The 19,939-nt window shown below is 37.0% G+C and overlaps 3 protein-coding genes across 3 annotated transcripts; 1 reads left to right on the top strand and 2 right to left on the bottom strand.

The window, feature by feature from the left end:
* Positions 1–2,253: 2,253 nt before the first annotated feature.
* LOC143458782 (sulfotransferase 1C2-like) lies at positions 2,254–2,980 on the bottom strand. Its single transcript, XM_076955643.1, has 4 exons — positions 2,890–2,980; positions 2,685–2,800; positions 2,458–2,560; positions 2,254–2,363 (listed from the first exon to the last, which is right to left on the bottom strand). The coding sequence occupies exons 1-4, from the start codon at positions 2,978–2,980 to the stop codon at positions 2,254–2,256; spliced, it is 420 nt and encodes a 139-aa protein (XP_076811758.1).
* Positions 2,981–7,083: 4,103 nt separating this feature from the next.
* Positions 7,084–9,932, top strand: LOC143459010 (cytosolic sulfotransferase 3-like). Its single transcript, XM_076955951.1, has 7 exons — positions 7,084–7,631; positions 7,926–8,039; positions 8,104–8,213; positions 8,867–8,999; positions 9,080–9,195; positions 9,311–9,458; positions 9,636–9,932. Exons 1-7 carry the CDS (start codon positions 7,562–7,564, stop codon positions 9,743–9,745), a joined length of 801 nt encoding a protein of 266 aa, XP_076812066.1. The 5' UTR covers positions 7,084–7,561; the 3' UTR covers positions 9,746–9,932.
* Positions 9,933–12,014: 2,082 nt separating this feature from the next.
* Positions 12,015–14,785, bottom strand: LOC143459713 (cytosolic sulfotransferase 3-like). Its single transcript, XM_076956961.1, has 8 exons — positions 14,612–14,785; positions 14,240–14,528; positions 13,651–13,764; positions 13,458–13,567; positions 13,177–13,309; positions 12,678–12,793; positions 12,400–12,544; positions 12,015–12,218 (listed from the first exon to the last, which is right to left on the bottom strand). Exons 2-8 carry the CDS (start codon positions 14,505–14,507, stop codon positions 12,106–12,108), a joined length of 999 nt encoding a protein of 332 aa, XP_076813076.1. The 5' UTR covers positions 14,508–14,528; positions 14,612–14,785; the 3' UTR covers positions 12,015–12,105.
* Between the last annotated feature and the right edge of the window lie 5,154 nt (positions 14,786–19,939).

Here is a 19,939-nt window from a genome sequence, read left to right as displayed (position 1 = left end):
GTTAACGTTTTGATGAATTTGGGGGAGAAGGTTATGATGGTGATAACACTGAAAATTGGTGAGGTAAGTGTGCAGCAACAGCACATTCTTGCCAGAGGCAGCCTGATTATCAACAACAGTTACGACCTCGAGCCACATAGGCTACTTATGCACCAGTGGCGCATAGCCTCATAAAGTTTCATGTATGCCTGCAATCTAACAGGTTTTGTTTTATTAAGCGACTTTGCTTCTGCAACCCCAAGATTTTAATGAAAACTATCATACTTTGCAGTCTGGACAGCTGCAGAAACAGTTTATGCCAACAGCCTCGACTGCAGAGTTTGGCATAGCACAGGCACACTCAATCTGTCAATACTGTTTTCCATAAGCAGCATAACTTTGCACCTAATAACTTGAACAGAACTTTTGCACTCTGAAGTTTTCATTGATTTAGAGATTTAATTGGTCAAACTGTGTAATTGTACCTAACTAAGCACTTCCATTGCATCTGAGCATCTTTGTGCACCAGCACTTGTTATATTAATTGGTTTGGCGCAAATAAGATCTTGCTTAAAACGGCCACACTCCCTTATTGGCCTCAATGGAAAGGAGCTTCACAAGAAATCGTGCACGCAAAGACGCAGAGCTTGACGTGATGGTGTGCACTACAGGCTTAATTCTTTGTTTCTTTATTATAAATTTGGTTCAAACAACCAGTTTATTATTGTTTATTTAGTATAAATCGGCATGGAAATAAAGAACTTTTGGCGTACACGTTGTCGTTGATAAACCTTGTGCGTGCAGGTGCCACACTTTCCACTATATGGCCTATTGAAAAGTTTAGTTTCAATACGGCCAATAAATGCAAAGCCAAATATGGCATTACGCCAACAAAATACTTACAATATAGGCCTACAACCTAGGTCGAAAACTGGGTCGAAACACACACAACACTTATCATTTTACAGCGAACTTGACACAACTCATGTCGACTTATAGCCTAATACATGTGACAAAATGATTATTTCATTGGCGTACGTATACCGAAGTTGAAAAAATTTGTAAAACGGTAACAGGCATTTATCTGGCGCACTCAAACGTCCGAAAGCAAACTTTCCAATAGCCCAGTTCACAGGAGACACGAAAATCATGAAAAAGCTGAAAGGGCTTAAAGGCTGAAATCAAAAAATGTGTTTCCCTAAGATTCTCTTAAATTGGCAACAATCAAGATTGGAAGTTGGAAGGGATCTTTATCTTCGGACTGAGGAAAATCTTAGAACACTAACAGTTTCTTAAAACCGGCGATGAATTCTCATCGATCAAACCCTGCATACCGAGCTAACTTTTGTGCAAGTTCGGATTGTCAGACATTTTTATTAGTTTTTTTAATCGTATTGCCCGAAAAGGCCTTTTCTGGATTACGGTCTAAGTGGTAACGATTTTTCGATCGACTATTCTTAACAAATTGTTGCCCCACTTTGACTCTTTTTAAAATTGCAAGCGTTCCGGGCATTGGATTGTAAGGATTTCGCTTAGGTAGGTAGCAGATGAATTCCTTTTGCTTTTAATTAAAATTTCAAGTGAATTTTTTTTAAAAATCTGCTTTGACATACATATAGGCCTACCGTAAATGTACACATACAGCAAACATACTGCACACAAACACAGTAAAATATACAAACAACATACATAAGTAAATATACACAGAAAAAACTGCTTTGACATATATACACAGTATACTGTCAACATACTAAACGTCTTACGACAAATTTTAATTCGTTTGTGCATTACTCGTGTGAAGTATTACACAACAAACTCATCTGTCATAAAGACCGCGTACACTGGCGGTAATTGTTAGAATATGAGTGAGGACGATTGATGGTTGATAACTTGTTTTACTTCTGCATCGATGATATGAGTTCTCATTCCTCAAACGGCGTGACTATGCAGTTAGTTGTTTGAATTCTGTCTATGTATATTACTAAATATTAAAGTTTCCATTTTTATTTATTATCAGACACGAAGGTTTACACCTTCGGGCAAAGCTTACTGAATGTTACATTTCGCTTAGTAACAAGTGAAATCAATCACGTAAAAAACGAAAGATTGCAAACATTACATCGGTATATATATGTGACACACCAGTTCAAGCGAGGAAATTATCTGACGTCATTAAGGAGAATTCAAGTCCGGTCAACAACTGCATTGCGAGATCTCAAAATAAAATTCAAGCATTGAAAAACAACTCATGACTCGTGACGTAACCGTCACAGTCTATTTGTATGAAAACTTAATGTCGATGCCGGAGAGCTTCTCGTTAAACTTTTCATCTATGAGCTCAGACTGAGCTACAGTGAAGTGGTTTTTCCAATCTGCAATTTGCCCTGATACGAAAAATGTTCAAATGATTAGCGTTAGCTACTGGCTACCATTAAAGGGGCTATGTCAATTATGATGTAATTTTAAGATCTGACATACCTTTCCGGAAAAAGTTGACGTTCGACAATAATTGAACCCCTTTCTTCTTCATGTTTTCAAACGAAGTAGCTTCCGCAATTTGATTAATCTCCTCATCACTTCTCTGAACTCCAAGAAAGTCGGCATTTGTTTTAATCTTTTTTGTCGCATGCTGCTTGATTCCATATAATTAAGATCTTAACTAGGTTATAGCCATCAGCGGCAAGATGGGTTACGGTTAAACTCACCTTCTTGATCTCTTCGTACATGAGAAACAAGACGTTGTCATCATTGCGGTAAGGATACCAGGATAAGATATGATCGGGATACCATTCGCCTTCTTTTAAATGCACCGGTTGTTTTCCTGATTAACAACAATGGATTGGTAGTTTAAGGCAGTTAAACGACAAGTCATTGCTCTATACTTTATAGCAATGCAACTTCACCACCTACCGCTGATAGATAATTTACAAAATATGTTCCAATCCTTGGGATAGTATTCAGCCATCGGCTCCATTAGGTTGACTGGTAATTTGGTGCTCATATTGTATTATGAAACAAGTTGATCTTTAGGATTTCTCATGACGTAGATCAGCGTGGTCCAACTACAGGCCCGCGGCCCGCGAGCTTTCACAGTATTGATTTAATTTATTTCAATTAGAACAAGTATAGCATTTGGATAAAAAGTGTCAAAAATTTAATTCAAAGTTGTAGACCGCAGAGTTTATACTGTTTCAACCTATCAGGTCTCGTCAGTACAACTGGGCTTCTTAAAGGCTGATATGTACCTAGTGTTCCAGACGTTTTTGTTTCCTTTAAATATTCCACAGTTTTCATGTTATGTATCTTTTAAATTGGAACCCTAATACTGGCTATTGCGCAACACTCAGAAATTTGGCATAATCCAATAATTGTGACAGCATCATTGCATCGCATCATCCATTTGTCTGTTACGTCATAATAGTGGGCATTATAGATGTGAATGAATAAAGTGGCCCGCAAGTTGTCACGTTTTTGTAAAGTGGCCCGTAAGTCAAAGTAGTTGGACCACGCTGACGTAGATGATCTGTTGTCATCATTGCACAGGACAGACTTCCATTAACTTACACTTGCAAAATTACTGCTGGTTCGCGTCGAATAGACGGATTCTCACTTTGCATCCATTCTTTTTAAGTCGCTCCATGTTGATGAGAGGAGCCGGAAGATGAGTTCTCCGAATCTTCCTCTTCCATGGAAGCTTTAGCATGATCTCGTAGTTCTTTGCTGAAGTAGCGAGTTCATAACAAGGCTTGCTATGGGATGGTTATTAACATGCTACAGGACTTCTTAACAAATCAACGTTAAAATTACGATAACTGACACAAAGCCGAGTTAACGCAACGTACGAGTTCCCATATCCAAATACGAATGATGTGATGTAACAGTTTTAGTTAGTTCCATCATTTTCTCATCATCTCTGTAAATGACATTCTTTACGATCTGAGTTGTCCAAGTTGTTCCTGAAAGTAAAGTTTCAGACCATACCCGTCGTGCTTCTGCGGTCTACACCGCCCCCCCTGTCTGTTATTTAGTTCTATCTTTTAAGATATTTTTGTTCATTTGCAGTAATTATGACGTAATTGGTATGCGCTTCGATTGGGGTACCAGCATAAGAAACTACTCTGGTTATCACGTGATCAAAAGCTTCTTGTGAAGCCTGGGTGGAGACGACTTTCAAGGAGTCAGAGGTCATATCGGGGGTAATCCCCTTATAATTGCCACAGTCAGCCTGCAGCATTTTACGCGTACGTAAGCATCCAATCCGATAGTCAGAAGTACAGCGTAAGTGTGTGCATCATAAATTTGGACAATAGGCGATTGTGGTGTTATATATGCATTACACAAATGCTGGGATTTACGTGCTCGCAAAAATAACCAATACGCATCTTAACAAGAATTATTCTGTACTGGAATTCCATATATTTTACCTGTTTTGGGAAAAGCTGCTACAAGTACGTCGTTGCCAGTAGGATTCCAGTTGTCGTATTGCCATTCAACTATCTCAGCGGAAAAGGGCGGTATAATTCTATAGCCTTTGCATTCAATTATTTTTGGATTTAAGAGTTGTTGAATTCTTTTCTGAATGAGTTTAGTAACATGAGGTCGCTGGTCTTCTGGGATAAACTCATACAGCAAGTCATTTTGCATCTTGGTAAACTTTTCCACCAGAACTTGTTTGTCAGTAGCCATGCTGGGTTTTTGCTGTTTAGTATCTGGAGCCCTGCAATAAAATCAAACCTAGATTTATCTCATGTTTTCTTGTGAGTTCGTATATGTATAGTTGTTTGCCATACTTCATGATACTCATTTTAGTTAACAAACAACCGATTGACTTACTTATCTAGAGTTAATTACTCAGTTCAACTTTCAGCAATTCTTCTTGCAACTGTAATAAGCTACAACCGAACCTATCAAGTTGTGGCTTTAAATCCTGCTGCAGTAAAACGGCTGAGCTCCGTTTTATAGCTTGCAGTATATCTTTGCAAAGATGTCCTAGATTATATTTAACTTACTTGCATGTGGCAACACAGGAGTTCCGCATTCCTTGGTTACGAAGTGTCCCTTAATACCCCGCTTTAATTACAAAGTTCGTCTTTGCTGTTGCTCCTACTAGTGTTCATTGGTTACTTCATTTTATCAACTTAAGTGTTCTAGCCAAGTTCTGTGCAGTGTTGTCTTATATGCTAATTTAGTTTAGTCCGACTGTTGTGTTCTTTGTTAGGTTGTGCGCAGCAAATTAAGTTTATTAAAGCAGTCGGGAACAGAGTATTGCTTAAACAGTGTAGGCCTACTGCTTTATATGAATACATGAAATATACAGATGTTTTAGATTTAGATTTGTAGTGAATATATGGTTATGGTTAAATAATACCGTGAGTTGTATCCTGTATATAATATAAAAGCACTACTTGGGTCAGAACACGTAATTTACATTGCAAAGATCACGAAGCTGAAGTTTCGTTCGGGCGTTTTTGGGAAAACATTTTGCATGAGTCACGTAATGCACGGAAGAATGCGGCATTTTGGCAAACTATTCTGTCAGAGAACTTTCTCTAGTGACTAAGAATGCATAGATTGTTCCTCAGAAGAGTCAATTGTTAGTTTTTCTCTGTTTCTTATAATACGTTAAAAACATAATTGATGACGTAAATTTTAAGCCAGGTTGCAGTATTCATCGTCAAACTTATAATGTCAGGATGGTTGTTTCTATCTTTCTAGGCAGTAGTTTCTATAAGCTGGAACAATTTCAGGAATGTTTGTGTATGATGACATTATGATGTATTCTGAGGTTAAATCGAGGAAAAGTTAAGTGACTTCAACGTTTGGAAAATTTAGCTGTGGGTACTTCTTTTGCTATTTGCAGGGTTGTGTTAGGGTCAGGGTAACCCTTTCTGTTAATATTTGGGTCAGGCTGTCAAAATTTATAATTGCTGCTACCTTCCCCGAGAGAACATTTTCTATTCATCGCAGTTCATTTAAAAGACTATTTTTTACTCTGGTGCTTGTCAGTTGTCTGCCGCCCCCTCGCGGTCATTTACTTTCTCGCTTTCCTGACCCAGATTTCATGCCGCGCGTATTATGCATGAAATGCAAACCAGCGGGAGCGCGACAAATCAAAGGAATAAAAGAAAAACTGGATCTGGGTCATAAGTTTGGTGTTTTTCACAAGTTTGCTTTCCACAACATTAGTGTCAGGCTACGACCCAGAAGCCAAAGAATTTCTTGTTTAACTCGTGAAAACCCGGTTGTTCTACGACGTTTAGTTTTCGAGTAATATTCAGTAAATTGTGACCAGGAGTGCGTCGCTGCAAAACACTTGGTCCTTCGGCCGACATGGTGAGCATAGTAGAAACCACGTGATAGCAAGTGGAATTACTGACTTGCGGAATGTAATCTCAAAAGTGAATTTTGCCGAAACGTTTTTATGACTGATTAGGCGATCTATTGGACGATTTTTTGCGGATTAAATCTCTTTCCTGGTTATTTTTTCAATGCAAGCTCACAGCTTCTACTGCACACATAACAAAGCAGCATTAAACGATACAGTAGGTTCACTTTGAAATATTATGCTTGCTTTTTTCGTTTGGGCGTTGGAGAAGTCGTGTGTTTGAATGTGTTTGATTGCTGGTTAGGATATAATTATGAATATCACCATTATGGTTGTTTATGTAAAATCCCTTTATTTGATGAATGACAGCAAATTAGCACTAAAATGATGTTTTTTTTGTGGGAAAAGTTGACATGTTTTTTCAAGTGTAGCCTTCTTGCAGATAATCCTGGATTTTGGCAGCAATGGGTCTATATTTTTTTGTCAAGCGCTTTCTCATTACCTGACAATATCTGCACGAAAAGATGTCCTAAATGTAGCTTTGCCTTTGTTTATCCATAGTTTTTATGGCGTATAGACCAATGGCAGAAGAAGCGCATAACTTCACTTAATTTGATAATATTAAATGAGCCCACAGTCAACCATACTGTTCGCTAGGATTAAATCATGTCTCACGGGCTAACACGTGAGGCAGAAATCCGTTGTTATGGCTTTAGCATTATCCTGTGGAAAATCATAACTTCCTCTATGATCACAGCCTTTAACCAACACCAAGTCAGTCTGGTCGCTGATGCAACTTTTAAAAATCCTTCCATATTTCTATATTTAATCCCGGTTAAAGTTTTCCACAGCATAGCAGTCGTGACAGCGAGAGGTGGTTGGTCATGTATCTAAAACTTCTTGCCGCGCTTATGTTTTAAGCTTTATTTTAAAGATCGTCTCCATTAAAGACAGAACATTTTAAGCTTTAAAATCTAATTCATTTAAAAACCCTTTGGCGAATAGTTTTGACGTAGAAACATTTTTTTGATACGTTCGCCACATTTTTAGACATAAAACTCGGAAAAGGCCAGCTAATACCCATGGAGCTCGGGTTATTTCAAAAAGTGCTAGAATATTTTCCTGAAGATAAACGCCCGGATATTACCCCCTTAATAGCTGATCGCATGTCTATTTACGAAAACCCCGTGGGTAAGGAATACAAGAACTATCGCTTTTGGCCAGGATCAAACACCATGGAATGGCAATACGTACACCATGGAATGGCAATACGACAACTGGAATCCCACCAACGACGATGTTTTGGTTGCTTCTTACCCTAAAACAGGTTAAAATTTTCACCAAGACAATAAGAATATTTAATGTATACTTTGAGAGTAATAGATCACTCTGTTGTCTATAAACACGTAGTTAATACACATCAATTGCAAATACGTTAATAGTTTCCAGTTGATTTAAGGTCAACTTGTTGTTAGGCTTGTTCTTCACTTTAATGTTATATAATATTGCACATCAGAAAGAAAAATAGTTTAACTGAATGTAAATCTCTCTTTGGATTAGTATAGCAATTCCGTTAGTTTAAGATTACGGACTTTCTTGCACTAATGCCTTTTGTATACAGGCACTACTTGGATGACGGCCATAGTTAAAAACATAATCTACCGTGATAGTGCAGAAAAGCTGGAAATGACGAAGTCTATCTCGTTTCTTTACTCATACCTCGAACAGGGGATACGTAAGCGTGGATGTGAATGAACTTCCCTCTGAGTAACGCTACTAATCGATTTATGTACACTTAGCGCTAAAATATGAAGTTATGGAAAAACTCCCTTGGAAGAGGAAGATCTGGGGAACTCATCTTCCTGCTCCTCTCGTCAACATGGAGAAGTTGAAGAAGAACGGATGCAAGGTGTCTGTAATGCGTGTGCTGCACTTTCCTAATTTGTTATATTTTAGAAAAAGATAGGTTAATTTTAATTGCAAAGTAACCGCGATTATTTTAGCAATTATATAGACTCACATATAATTAACAGAGCGTTGACTTGCGATCTGAAAAACTTACTGTGGTTCAGAGTAACGTTAACACGAAAGCAATCCACACAACTAAGCATTTGACATGACATGATGAAATTGTGATACATGATATTGTGGTACCAACTGATACAAAATTGTACTATGTCACAGTAACAAAGTTAATTGAACGTTACACCGTATGTGCGTTGCAGTTGCTGGCACACTGATCCTGTCAATCAGTATATTCACGTTCAAACAGTGGCCACGTTTTCTCGAATCACCTTTGTTGATATGACAACGTTTTCATACTTGCAACAGACGTCCTTAGAAAGGTAGGCTAATTTGTTAATACGGAAGCAGGCTAAACGCGTCGGGGCAATAAAAGGAAACAATTATCCCACCACAAACAACAGACGGACGTTCAGAATTGCCATAACCGACAACAAACGAACTCATAACATAAGCTAACACATAAGCTCTGTAAAAGAATAATGTTATGAAAATGTGGAGTGCTCTCAGACATATTTGACATGCTCAAAACGTTAACAGATTATCTACATGGTGAGAAACCCAAAGGACCAAGCAGTATCCTGGTTTCACTTTTGTCAAAAGGATCCGTTCATAAAATCTATGGAAGGATATTCAGAAAACTGGGACGAATTCTTTAATGGGTATATCTCAGGTTAATAGCAACCAATCAATTAATTATCGACAAACTAAGATGTCGTTTTCAATGAATTATTACGTAACAAAACTTGACAGGAAAGCAAGCCAATTGTGCAAAAGAAGGCGAATGGTATCCAGATCACATTCTGTCCTGGTATCCTTACCGCAATGACGACAACGTCATGTTTATGGCGTATGAGGATCTTAAGAAGGTTGCAAGACATAACTTCCTACATAGTTGGACCGACACTGTCATCCGTGATATATACGAACGAAATATAATGAGTGGGTGATGTATAATGCGCATAACTTCTTCTTTCAATCCAGAATACTGCGGTTGAAGTTAAAAAACTTTGCGACTTCCTCAATGTTAAGAGAAGCCACGACGAAATATTGTCGATTGTAAAAGAAACTTCTTTCGATCAAATGCAAACTGAAGCCTATGGACTGAACAAATCATACTTCTTTCGCAAAGGTATTCTTGGGCATGCCGCTTGGTTTAAGTTACCTGATGTACATTGAAATGCTACACCGTAAAACGAAAAACTTGAAAGAGGAGAAAGCTTTTAAAGTTCAATGATCATTTTTCTTGCTTCTTGCATTTTTGTTATCGTTGTTTATCATTATTAGCAAATAATTTCTTCCGTGATAGGCAGAGTTGGAGAGTGGAAACGTCGCTTCACTGTGCTCCAATCTGAACAGATGGACGAAAAAATTGAAGAAAAATTTTCGGGCACCGACATTAAATTTACCTATGTCTGATAAAGCAAATCTAGCTATATATAGAAATCTATGGAAATCTAATATATATGGAAATCTGCTTTCAGCAAATACGACATGCATTTGCTTATTACTTGTTAATGTAGATAACAAATAAATGTAGATTGTTTGGCTGAAATACCGTAACACGCGTATGTATATTCGAGAAATAAACGTATTTGGACTTGTACGATGCAGCAGTGTCTTCAACAGTTGGGCGATATATGACTTGAAAAAAACTTTACCCGCACGCGTAGTTTACACAGATTTACGATCTGCATTTAACCTACTTTATGCTGTAAATGTTGACTTGACATCTGCTACAAGCATCATCGACTTAACATCATTCACTTAAGCGTAAAACTGCCGTTTGAAACTTATCAGAAGGTTTTGGCTGATCAGGACTTAGCTGAATTGTATACATGTAAACTTATATAAATCTATGTAACTTCCGCTAGATTTCAAACATGTACTTGATAAAAACAACAAATAAGCGGTACTTTGTTTAATTACATTCAGTAATCAATATACAGCAATTATAACATAATAAACGCAAACAATTGTCACAAAGGCGAGCATATTGCCGGAAGTAATGCATTTTTTAAACTTCCAAACGTGATGAAAGGGATAATTGTTTTCCTGGAAGTATATCAAGTCAAGATATACTTATGACAGGCTGAATAGTATTAAAAATAAGCATTTTAAAGCATGTTGACCTGTCTCCTTTCAAAACTGAAGGGAAACTTAATATCGCCAAACATAGCGGGAATGCTCGCAACTCTTCATTAACTTAAGGTGAGTTACATGCCATGGTTAACTATTTGTGAACCACAAATGCGTACACAATCCAAAGGTTTTTAGACACCAACTACATTTAAGCAATGAAGCTTTCCAAAGCTATCAAAGGACTAGTATTGAATCCACTGTGAACAGCAGTATTAGAAAAACGGTTATTCAAAGATCTCATCATCACCCTCGAAAGCTTCAACAACCAGTGCAAGAATAAGCTTAGACTTAGGTTCTCCAATGTCGTTTGGTGCGTCGACTAACAACAAGATCTCTTCATCGATTTCGATTAGCAGCAATTTTTGCGTCTCTTACCGTTGTTAAAAGATCGTTAAAACATCTTCCCGAAAGGTGGTTTTTCATGTCTTTTTCGGTCTTTCGCGAGAGTGTTCTCCGTCATCTGACTTCTATTCGGTCACTAAATTTGTCGGACGTAGCACGTGATCTACAAATCGTGATGAAAATAGTGAAAAAATTTAACTGACCACCAAGGTTCTTGAAAAGCAACAGACATATATTCCCACAATGGCATAGCAGCATGAAGTGTTTATAAAAGTGCAAAGTCAGGTTTATGCTTGTTCGGACAAAAACCTTTCAGCAACAAACGTTTGAGCTATAAATATAATTTGCAAATGAGCTTTTGTCAGTCACTCGCCAACCAGTTTGTAACAACCAATAAACGAAAAGTCCAATTCCCGATTGACTGTTCCAACCATCAGCGTAAAAAAGAATGAAATCCTGCAGCAGTCTGTAACCCTCATTGCAAACCCTCATATTTCCAAGTGCGCGATTTCCTGCACTTGCCAGCGATGAAAATATTTCCTGTCTGGACTGTGGGTTGATCAACATTCTTGACTTTACTGATCCCAGCAAGAGTTCAGTCCGGCTATCTTCTGTTTCATATAGTAGGGGCTGTCGCAGCGAGTCTTCCTCAGCAGAAATATTACCATCAAAGCTAAAGTCAGTGTCTACAATGTCATCTGCATCTAACTCTACTGTACTGTGGGAAACGTGCCTCCTGTGCCAACGACAAGTCTGTTTGTTGAACCACTTCCACACCTAACAGTCTCATACACATTATTGGCCTACGCTAATGAGACAGAGTGTCAAACGTAGAAATAAGTCGAGGTGCTGGATGTTTAAACTTTGGAAGAAATCCTTGCTTGGCGACAACTTATGTTGAATCGGCCACATCATACGCATGTTTCCAAATCAGCTTTCACGTCGTTTGATGCTTAGAAAACTTGCTGATGGAAAACTTGCGGCCTTTGGCTTAAATGCGTAGATGCCTTATTTGTCAAATTTCCGGGCGGCGGTTTATACAAAATTTGGGTATTAACGCCTCGTCATTATCACACAGCACTTTCTGGTACGTACGGGGCCTACCGCTCAATGAAAATGCTCATAACAGAAGTAACCTACTCCACAGTAGTTTGAGGCAAATATTTTTGGCCTAAGCCATGAAAAAAAGTTGTAAACTACAAACTCAGGCAACCGTATGCTGTACTTTTCACGCATCGACAACAAAACAAACCGGGAAACATTTTCTGCTGTCACTTCAACATACATTGATCGATCTAGTTTTCAAAGACAAATTTGATGTCTGTGTGTGAAAGTTTGTTTCTTATCTTCTCATCCATGAGTTCAGATTGTGCGACTGTGAAGTGATTTTTCCAGTCTCCAATTTCACCTTTAAAAAAAATTTCGTGTAAATGACTTTACAATTCTAACCGAAAGTCAACACGACAACGGTAGCAGCATCTTTTATCTTGTTTGATGTGACGTTTTTTCATTCTAATAACATTTTATTTCCAAATATTTGCCAAGACCAATGGACATGAATGACGACTTTGCGAGTATTGAAGAATTACCTTTCCGATAAAACATTGTTTGCGTTCCATACGTTGCATTTTTCATGTGATCAAAAGAAGTGTTTTTGATGATGGACGATATTTCCTCATCGCTCCGTTTTACACCGAGAAAGTCACAGATCTGTTTAAGTTCAGTTGATGTATTCTGAATGATATGATGAATATAAGTTAATAACATTAGTTTTTCCCACTTCGATATAATTTGTTATAAATTTATCAACCACATTCAATTGATGACAGTTTCACTTTCTTTGCAATTAAATTAATGTTATAGTCACCTGCTTTATATCTTCATACGTCACAAACAAGACGTTGTCATCATAGCGGTAAGGATACCAGGATAAGATGTGATCAGGATACCATTCGCCTTCTTTTGAAAACACCGGTTGCTTTCCTGTAAGGTTCTTAGATGAAAATTTAATCTTATATCTCAGCTAAGTTTTTTGGAGGCAGCCAGAAAAAAAACTTCTATAAAAAAACGTGATTTAATTATTGAGCATTGTATCAATATTTAGAATAAATTGTCTACACACATTGGTGGGATTCAGCAAGTTCGCATCGGTTCTTGGAATTTTATTAACGTTTGCGAACCGGTTGTTAACAAGCGTATGTATAGGTTTATATATATTGACCTCGGGTCAATATGGCATGCTGCTAGTGAGAGAACAGGATGTTAAAATATTTGAATCCCACCACTGTCTACACACTTTCAAAAATTTCTCTCTTGACAACTCAATTCATGTAGACATTGTCGGCTTTGATTTCAATGATAGTTACCTGCGATAAATGCTTCATAAAATTCCTCCCATTTCCCCGAAACTCCATCCATGCGCTTTAGAATAGGAACCTTTTGACAAAACTTAAACCAGGATACCACTTGGTCCTTTGGATTTCTCGTAATGTAGATAATCTGTGAAATAGCGTTTAGTATTTAGTTTGTCTTGTTAAATTCTCATCTGGCTCTCAGCTTTATCAAATGTTATGCGCTCTTTGCCCCGCTATCTTAATCCAGGTTTCATGAGACTGTTACTTAAGATCTTTTTAACAGGTTTCAGCACCTTGCATCCATTCTTTTTAAGTTGCTCCATGTTGATGAGAGGAGCCGGCAGATGAGTTCCCCAAATTTTTCTCTTCCAAGGAAGCTTTTCCATGATTTCAAATTTTAAGGCTACGCAATAATGTGGTAAAACGTCTTTTTTTAATATGACGTCATTTAATGCGTCAGTAGAAATGACGTTACGCATTACTTACGCAGTCCTCTTTCCAGGTACGAATACAGAAACGTAATAGATTTCGTCAATTTCATCATTTCAACGTCGTCATTGTAAATGAGATTTTTAACTATTGCTGTCAGCCAAGTTGTGCCTAGAAACAAGATAATCTTCAAGTGTCAAACAAACTTCTGAAAAAAAACTAAGACAAGCTTATCTTCTTAGCTAGTACGGTACACAGCACACAAAGTAGGCCTAGTACACGCTTATGGCAAACACTTTAAATTAAAATATAATTTATAGTGTTTGCCATAAGTTTTCACAAATATCCCGTTTGGTATTAAGCAGAGTCGTAATCAACTCATTCACAGTTTAAGACTCAAGTCGAGTCGTTTGACAAATAAAACTTGTTAATAAGTTTCAAGGATTCGGTAAACGAGGCAGGCCTTACATAATACATATACTTGAACTTCTCATGATGTCTTTTTCGCTGTAGTAGGCTACATACAGTATAACAGTAAAAAGCTTTTCATGCATGATTACCTAACGAATGATCTTTTTACGGTTGATTTTTTGAACATATGTTACGTCACTTATAGTTAGCTCATTGTCTGCAGACGATAACTTACCTGTCTTCGGGAAAGACGCAATCAAAACGTCATCTTTGGATGGGTTCCAATTGTCGTGTTGCCACTTAATGACGTCAACATTGCAGGGCGTTGGAATACGATAGCCACCCAGCTTCGTGACTCTTGGATTATCATAACGAGATTTTCTCTCTTGTAATAGGGTCGCGATGTCGGGGCGCTCATCGTTTGGTAAAAATTCAACAACTCTTTGAAAAGATTCTGTATCCATGGCAAAGTTAGACCCTCCAGATTTTGTGAGGTTAGACATTTCAAGTGTTAGCTGTGATTGCTGTATGACAGTAATAAGAAGACTTAAAGTCGAATGCAAAATCCAAGAAACATGCTAGCTTTTATGTAATAGAATGTATGTACCTGCTTTTATGGCGCTTATTGCAACGACGTGGTATGTATAACGCAGCTCAAATCTACGTTAAAATTCGATAAGTGCTGTACAACATAATAAAATACTGAATCCGCCCATACACTAACAAACGTTCACAAACGGTGTTTCCTTCCTGGTAAAATACATAACTAACGACATTGTAATGTATTCATCAAGCAACTAGTTGCAGCGAATTTATTCTTCGTTTTTGTCATTTTCGCTGCCCCACAGACAATGACGAAAAATAAACAATGCGATGCATTCCTGCGCGGTAGGCCTATTAAACCTATACTATATGCGGTTGTGTACATACTATCAGTGTTTAAACTACTGTACAAGGTACAGGGTAAGCCAGTTCTCCAACTTTTCTTTATTATTTCGTGCGTCACGCATCAATGTAAATGTGCAACAATGCTCTGGCAAATGGTTTTGCCTTTTGGTTGTGACCTTGCTACCTTGTATTCATTGACCTAAATATTGATCACGATTTACCGTAGCTGTAGGTTTTAGGAACCTTAATTTCAAAATCGATAAAATATTTGCACTTCAAACGATTTTTTATAATATGCTGTTGATTATCATGATTCTGGTGCGAAGAAGTTGTACTTATGACTTAGGGCTTAGGCGACCGCAAGCTTGATAGCGCATGAAGAACTAGCCTACACTCAATGCGCATTCAGTCGAGTTGCGTTTTAGATTGGCTGGCACGTTTGGCTCAGACAACCACTCAGACAATTGATTTTGTCACGCTTGATTAGTCATGAAGACAACAACCAGGTAGGTATTAAAAACACAGATTATAACCACAGGAAAGAACTGTACTGACAAGCACATTGTAGCATAGTAAATTGCACATAATTGTCGAAAAAATTAATGATATTAAATTATAGGCACGTTCACGGTTTTGCTTAATAAATGCGGTTGTAATAAAGCACATTAGTGTGTTGTTCGGCACGGTGAGAGTGAAACGTTCGTAGAGTAACCTGCAGAACAACACGTCTAGTGTTCAAGGGCAAATTACCCTTCAACTTTTTAATTAAGTTACATTTGGCATGTGTTTTTATGCTCGCTGCAATATAATATTATGTTTATGATTATCACTGACTGGTTTTCATATTATCCTTATCACATTTGCGTTTTCAACACTGATAAGCATTGATGCTGTTGATCTGTCATTTCTTCCTATCACTATGATGCAGCAACCAGATCCAGATTAGCGTTGTAGCAAGTGTGACAGTTGCCACAGGGGACGGACTTTAATATCAGACTCGCGATGTGGCCAACAAGGATATTGCCCTACGTCAATATCAGCTGAAAAACTTTTCATTTTAAGTTGTTCCCTTAAGTAATCTTTTATAAATCGAAACAAATCTTTTTGATGCAATACAGACTGTTGATGTGAGTTGTAGCCTAGTTGCTTTATTTAACCGGTGGTTTCACAGAACAATTTGTACACATTCACATTTTTGAAGGCATTTCGGATTAGTTTAAACTCCAGAAAGAAAACACCGCCTATTTAGCTTGTTTCTTGCAACGAAGCCGGGACCATGCAAGCATTCACTGTTGCTGATTCAATCCACGTCAGATGTAACAGTAATGATGTAACAATAATAATTTGATTTGACGGGAAATGTAAAATAGCCTATAACTGTGAAAGAATATGATATTTTTGTCTGATTGCGCAAAAATATTGTGGAAATCTAAGAAATCGATAAAGAATTAATTGTACGATATAAGGTAAGCTATAAAGGAAATCATGCCATCATATGTTAAGGAGGATAATTAAGGTGAAATTTACAAAATTCAATGTCAAAGTTAGAATGTAGAATATGTTTCTAAATGATATCTTAATTAAAATGGTTTAATTAAGGAGGTGTCAAACACCAAAAATTTCCATAATATCTTTGTTTGTTTTATTATAGCCTACAGTAAATTTACTAAAAGACTGATTACTCGAAAAATCTTCCATGGGGCTCTGAAATTTTGCATGTCAATTTAGTATGCCTTGAACTACCATTCCATAAAACGCCATCAAAAAACCATGGTTCAAACTTTTTTGACAGAGGCGCAAAATAAACACTAGAATTTTTGGTCTAAAAAACCCAATTTTAGCTACTTTCATGCTAATTTTTAGCCTAATTTTGCATACGACCTGGGACATTGAAGCGCGCCAACTGCTAGGGTAATTCCCAGGCTAGTAAACAACACCAACAGTGCTGCCAAAAGCAGTTCGGTAATTTTCATGCAAAAGATGCTGCTGCAAATGCAATATTTGCAGCCATTATGCCATCGATAAACGTTACTCCAGATCAAAACATATGTGACGTTACCCGTTCGCAATTTTGCTTGACATTTCTAGATTAAAAAAGATCAACATATGCTAAAATTGGTATTAAGGATTAATTAAAAATGTGTTTTTGAACACGTATTTGTTAAAATTTTGAGCTAATCGCGTGAACAGTGCCGAGTACCGGGACTGACTGAAATTTCTTGAAAAATGTAATTCGATATTTTTTTCCGGAAGTACCGCCCACTTTAGTCCTAATTTGTAATTTGCTTAATTCGCTTTTTAAGGAGGCGTCAAACACCAAAAAATGCCATAAAATCTGCACGCGACCTTGGACATTGAAGCGCGCCAACTGCTAGGGTAGGCCTAATTCCCAGGCTAAGAAACAACACCAACAGTGCTGCTTTCTGATTGGTGTAACTAGGTTTTTTAAACTCCTACGTAGGACGTCCAAGAAATTCATAAAGATCTTAGTTTTAGATGTGACGCCTCCTTAAGTCATTGTTTTGTGAGACGCTTTAAGGTAAACATAGCTATTTTAACAATGGATGTTATGAGACGTTTGCTGTTTTGAAGTAGCCTAGTTGTCCTGACAGTCGCTGTTATGCTGCCCGTCCAGAATTTCTACATTTTTCAAAACTTTTTGTTCGTTGTAAGCATGTTTTGTAGTAAAATCGATTTTACACGAAGAGGTGGATAACTTTTAAATCAATTGGTAAAATCGCTTTAAACAAACAAATTTGAGAAAAATTAACTTTGTCAAGTCTTTGGAAATATTTTTGTTGTTCGAGTGACAACCTGCTTAGTACACCAAGTATAAACTTAGTACACTTATTACTTACGAGCTTAACTAAACTGTTATCACAACACTTTTAATTACGTAGTTTCACCAACTTTCTATCGCAAACTAGTAGTGAAGAATTGTCATGGCTTGATAATTTTTTTGTGCAAAATCAAGAAAAAATGCTCATAGGTATGAAAATACCTGTTTTCAATAGATCTATTGCATTGACCAAGATTTATAGGTGGAAGACTAAGTGATAACCATTTTGTTTGTTTTTTTGTTTTTAAGCGTTCCATGCGATTTCTCAAATTTGGTAGCGATTAATAAAGTGATTATTAACAAGCGAATTAAAAGAACAAAAATTTCCTTTACATTTTTCCTTATACATTTGTCACGACGGTAAGATTTACACTTTCAGCTAATTTCTCTCAAACAAATTTATCACTTTACAATTTATTCATTACAAATCTTCGGACACAATAACCATGGTTCACCACAAATATTTTCCTTTTCAGCTACGAAGAAGATGATTGTGTAAATATGCGGCCGTTGGGAGAGGAGGTCTGGCTGAACAAGTCCATTGAAATTACTACGGCTAAGTTCCAGTCCGTTGTGACGTATCTTAAGGTTGGCAATGTCAAGTAGTGTTACGTCATTAAACTTGTCGATAGGTCAATATAAGCAGCAAGTTAAAGTTATATTTTAAGTAGGTGATGGAATACTGACCTATTAATCCAAACTGCTTTAAAACTTAGTCTTAAAACAGTACGTAGATTTTCCTTTTGTAAACTACAGTACGTTGACACTGTTATTATAAACAGGGTCAAAATAAGATATAGAACTTCTATGGTCAGACGATGTGTATATGTTACATAATGTATTTTTATCTAAATCCAGTAGCAATAAATGTTGTGGTTTTATTACAGATACGTTAAAAGTTTAAGGTATACTGGTGTGTTGATTTAATTACAAATCCTTTTCTTGCAATTATTTCTTACATTGCCAAATGCCAATATAAATGATACAAAAAGCGATGCCCCACCGTCGCAACTACCACCACCATTCGACACCCTACCATCGGTTTGTCTTTGCTATAATATGAAAAAAATTTTCACTTGTTTCGGCTGGGTTTTCAAGCTTTTAACAAGGTTGTGTTTGGTAAAGAAATGTCGCCAAATTTTCCAACGTATCAGAAACTGGCGGCAAACTAACTATAAAATTCAATCACATTTAAGTTGAAAAGTCTTTTTCCATAATAGCACCTTCAAAAACCTCTGTTGTTGTTGCAATGACATTGACCTTTGACCAATTGTTAGTTAATCATCAAATCCATCATTTATCGTTTAGCTTGCTATCGTGTGTAGAAACGTTGACCAGCCTATGTTAGGTCGCAAGATTCAGGTCATCAGATCTAGCTCTATCATGACCAAATGGTCCGTTGACGTAAGTGTAAACAAAAACAGATTCATTGAATAATTTAAATTCGTAACTTAGACTATATTCTAAAAAACCTAAAAACCATTGTTTTTTTCCTATCCACGAAATAACTTTGTTTAATAATTTAGCTTTCATTTCGGGGTCAACACAAACTCGTGACACACGAGGGCCCTTAAAGTGGTTTCAAACGCGAGTAAAATTTTATTGTTTTTCATTGTGGATTACTTTAGTTATTGAAGTAAAATCTCAAAGTATTTCTTTCATACTGCAAAAAATGATCGTCAACTTATACAAACAATAGTAAGACATAATTAATAAGTGACCCTGCTAAATATTTTATGCTTTCATGTTTGCTCTTTGAGCATTTCTGACTTGTTTTCACCTGAATCGCTACTCGCAGACTTGACTGCTAAGAAAAGTCAATGAATCTAATTTTGTGCTTTAATATTTAATATTTCAGACCACCTTTCGACTTATCAGAATTGGTATTCACGCTTCGGCGAAGATAAGCATGCGGAGGCTTATTAGTGAAATGTCACCATAACTCTGCTATGGGTATACTAGAAGGTAAAATACAAGTATATAAACATAAACAATGCGAAGTGAAACAAATTAAAGTAAAAGAGAATCCGTTCTAGTGCTTTGATTGAAAAATATTGAATCTTTCAAACAAAAATCTTTTCAGTGAGTCAAGAAAGCGTGACTTGACGCACATTGTTTCTGTTATTAAATTAAAATCACAACAAACCGACAGCCGGCCAGTTGTGGAGTTATGATCAGTCGTAAATCAGTGTCTGACTATAGGAAATG

This window comes from Clavelina lepadiformis, chromosome 5 (assembly GCF_947623445.1).
Source record: "Clavelina lepadiformis chromosome 5, kaClaLepa1.1, whole genome shotgun sequence".
NCBI classification, from domain to species: domain Eukaryota; kingdom Metazoa; phylum Chordata; class Ascidiacea; order Aplousobranchia; family Clavelinidae; genus Clavelina; species Clavelina lepadiformis.
The sequence above is the reverse complement of the archived record's forward strand: the minus strand, read 5'-3'. Positions and strand labels throughout refer to the sequence as shown.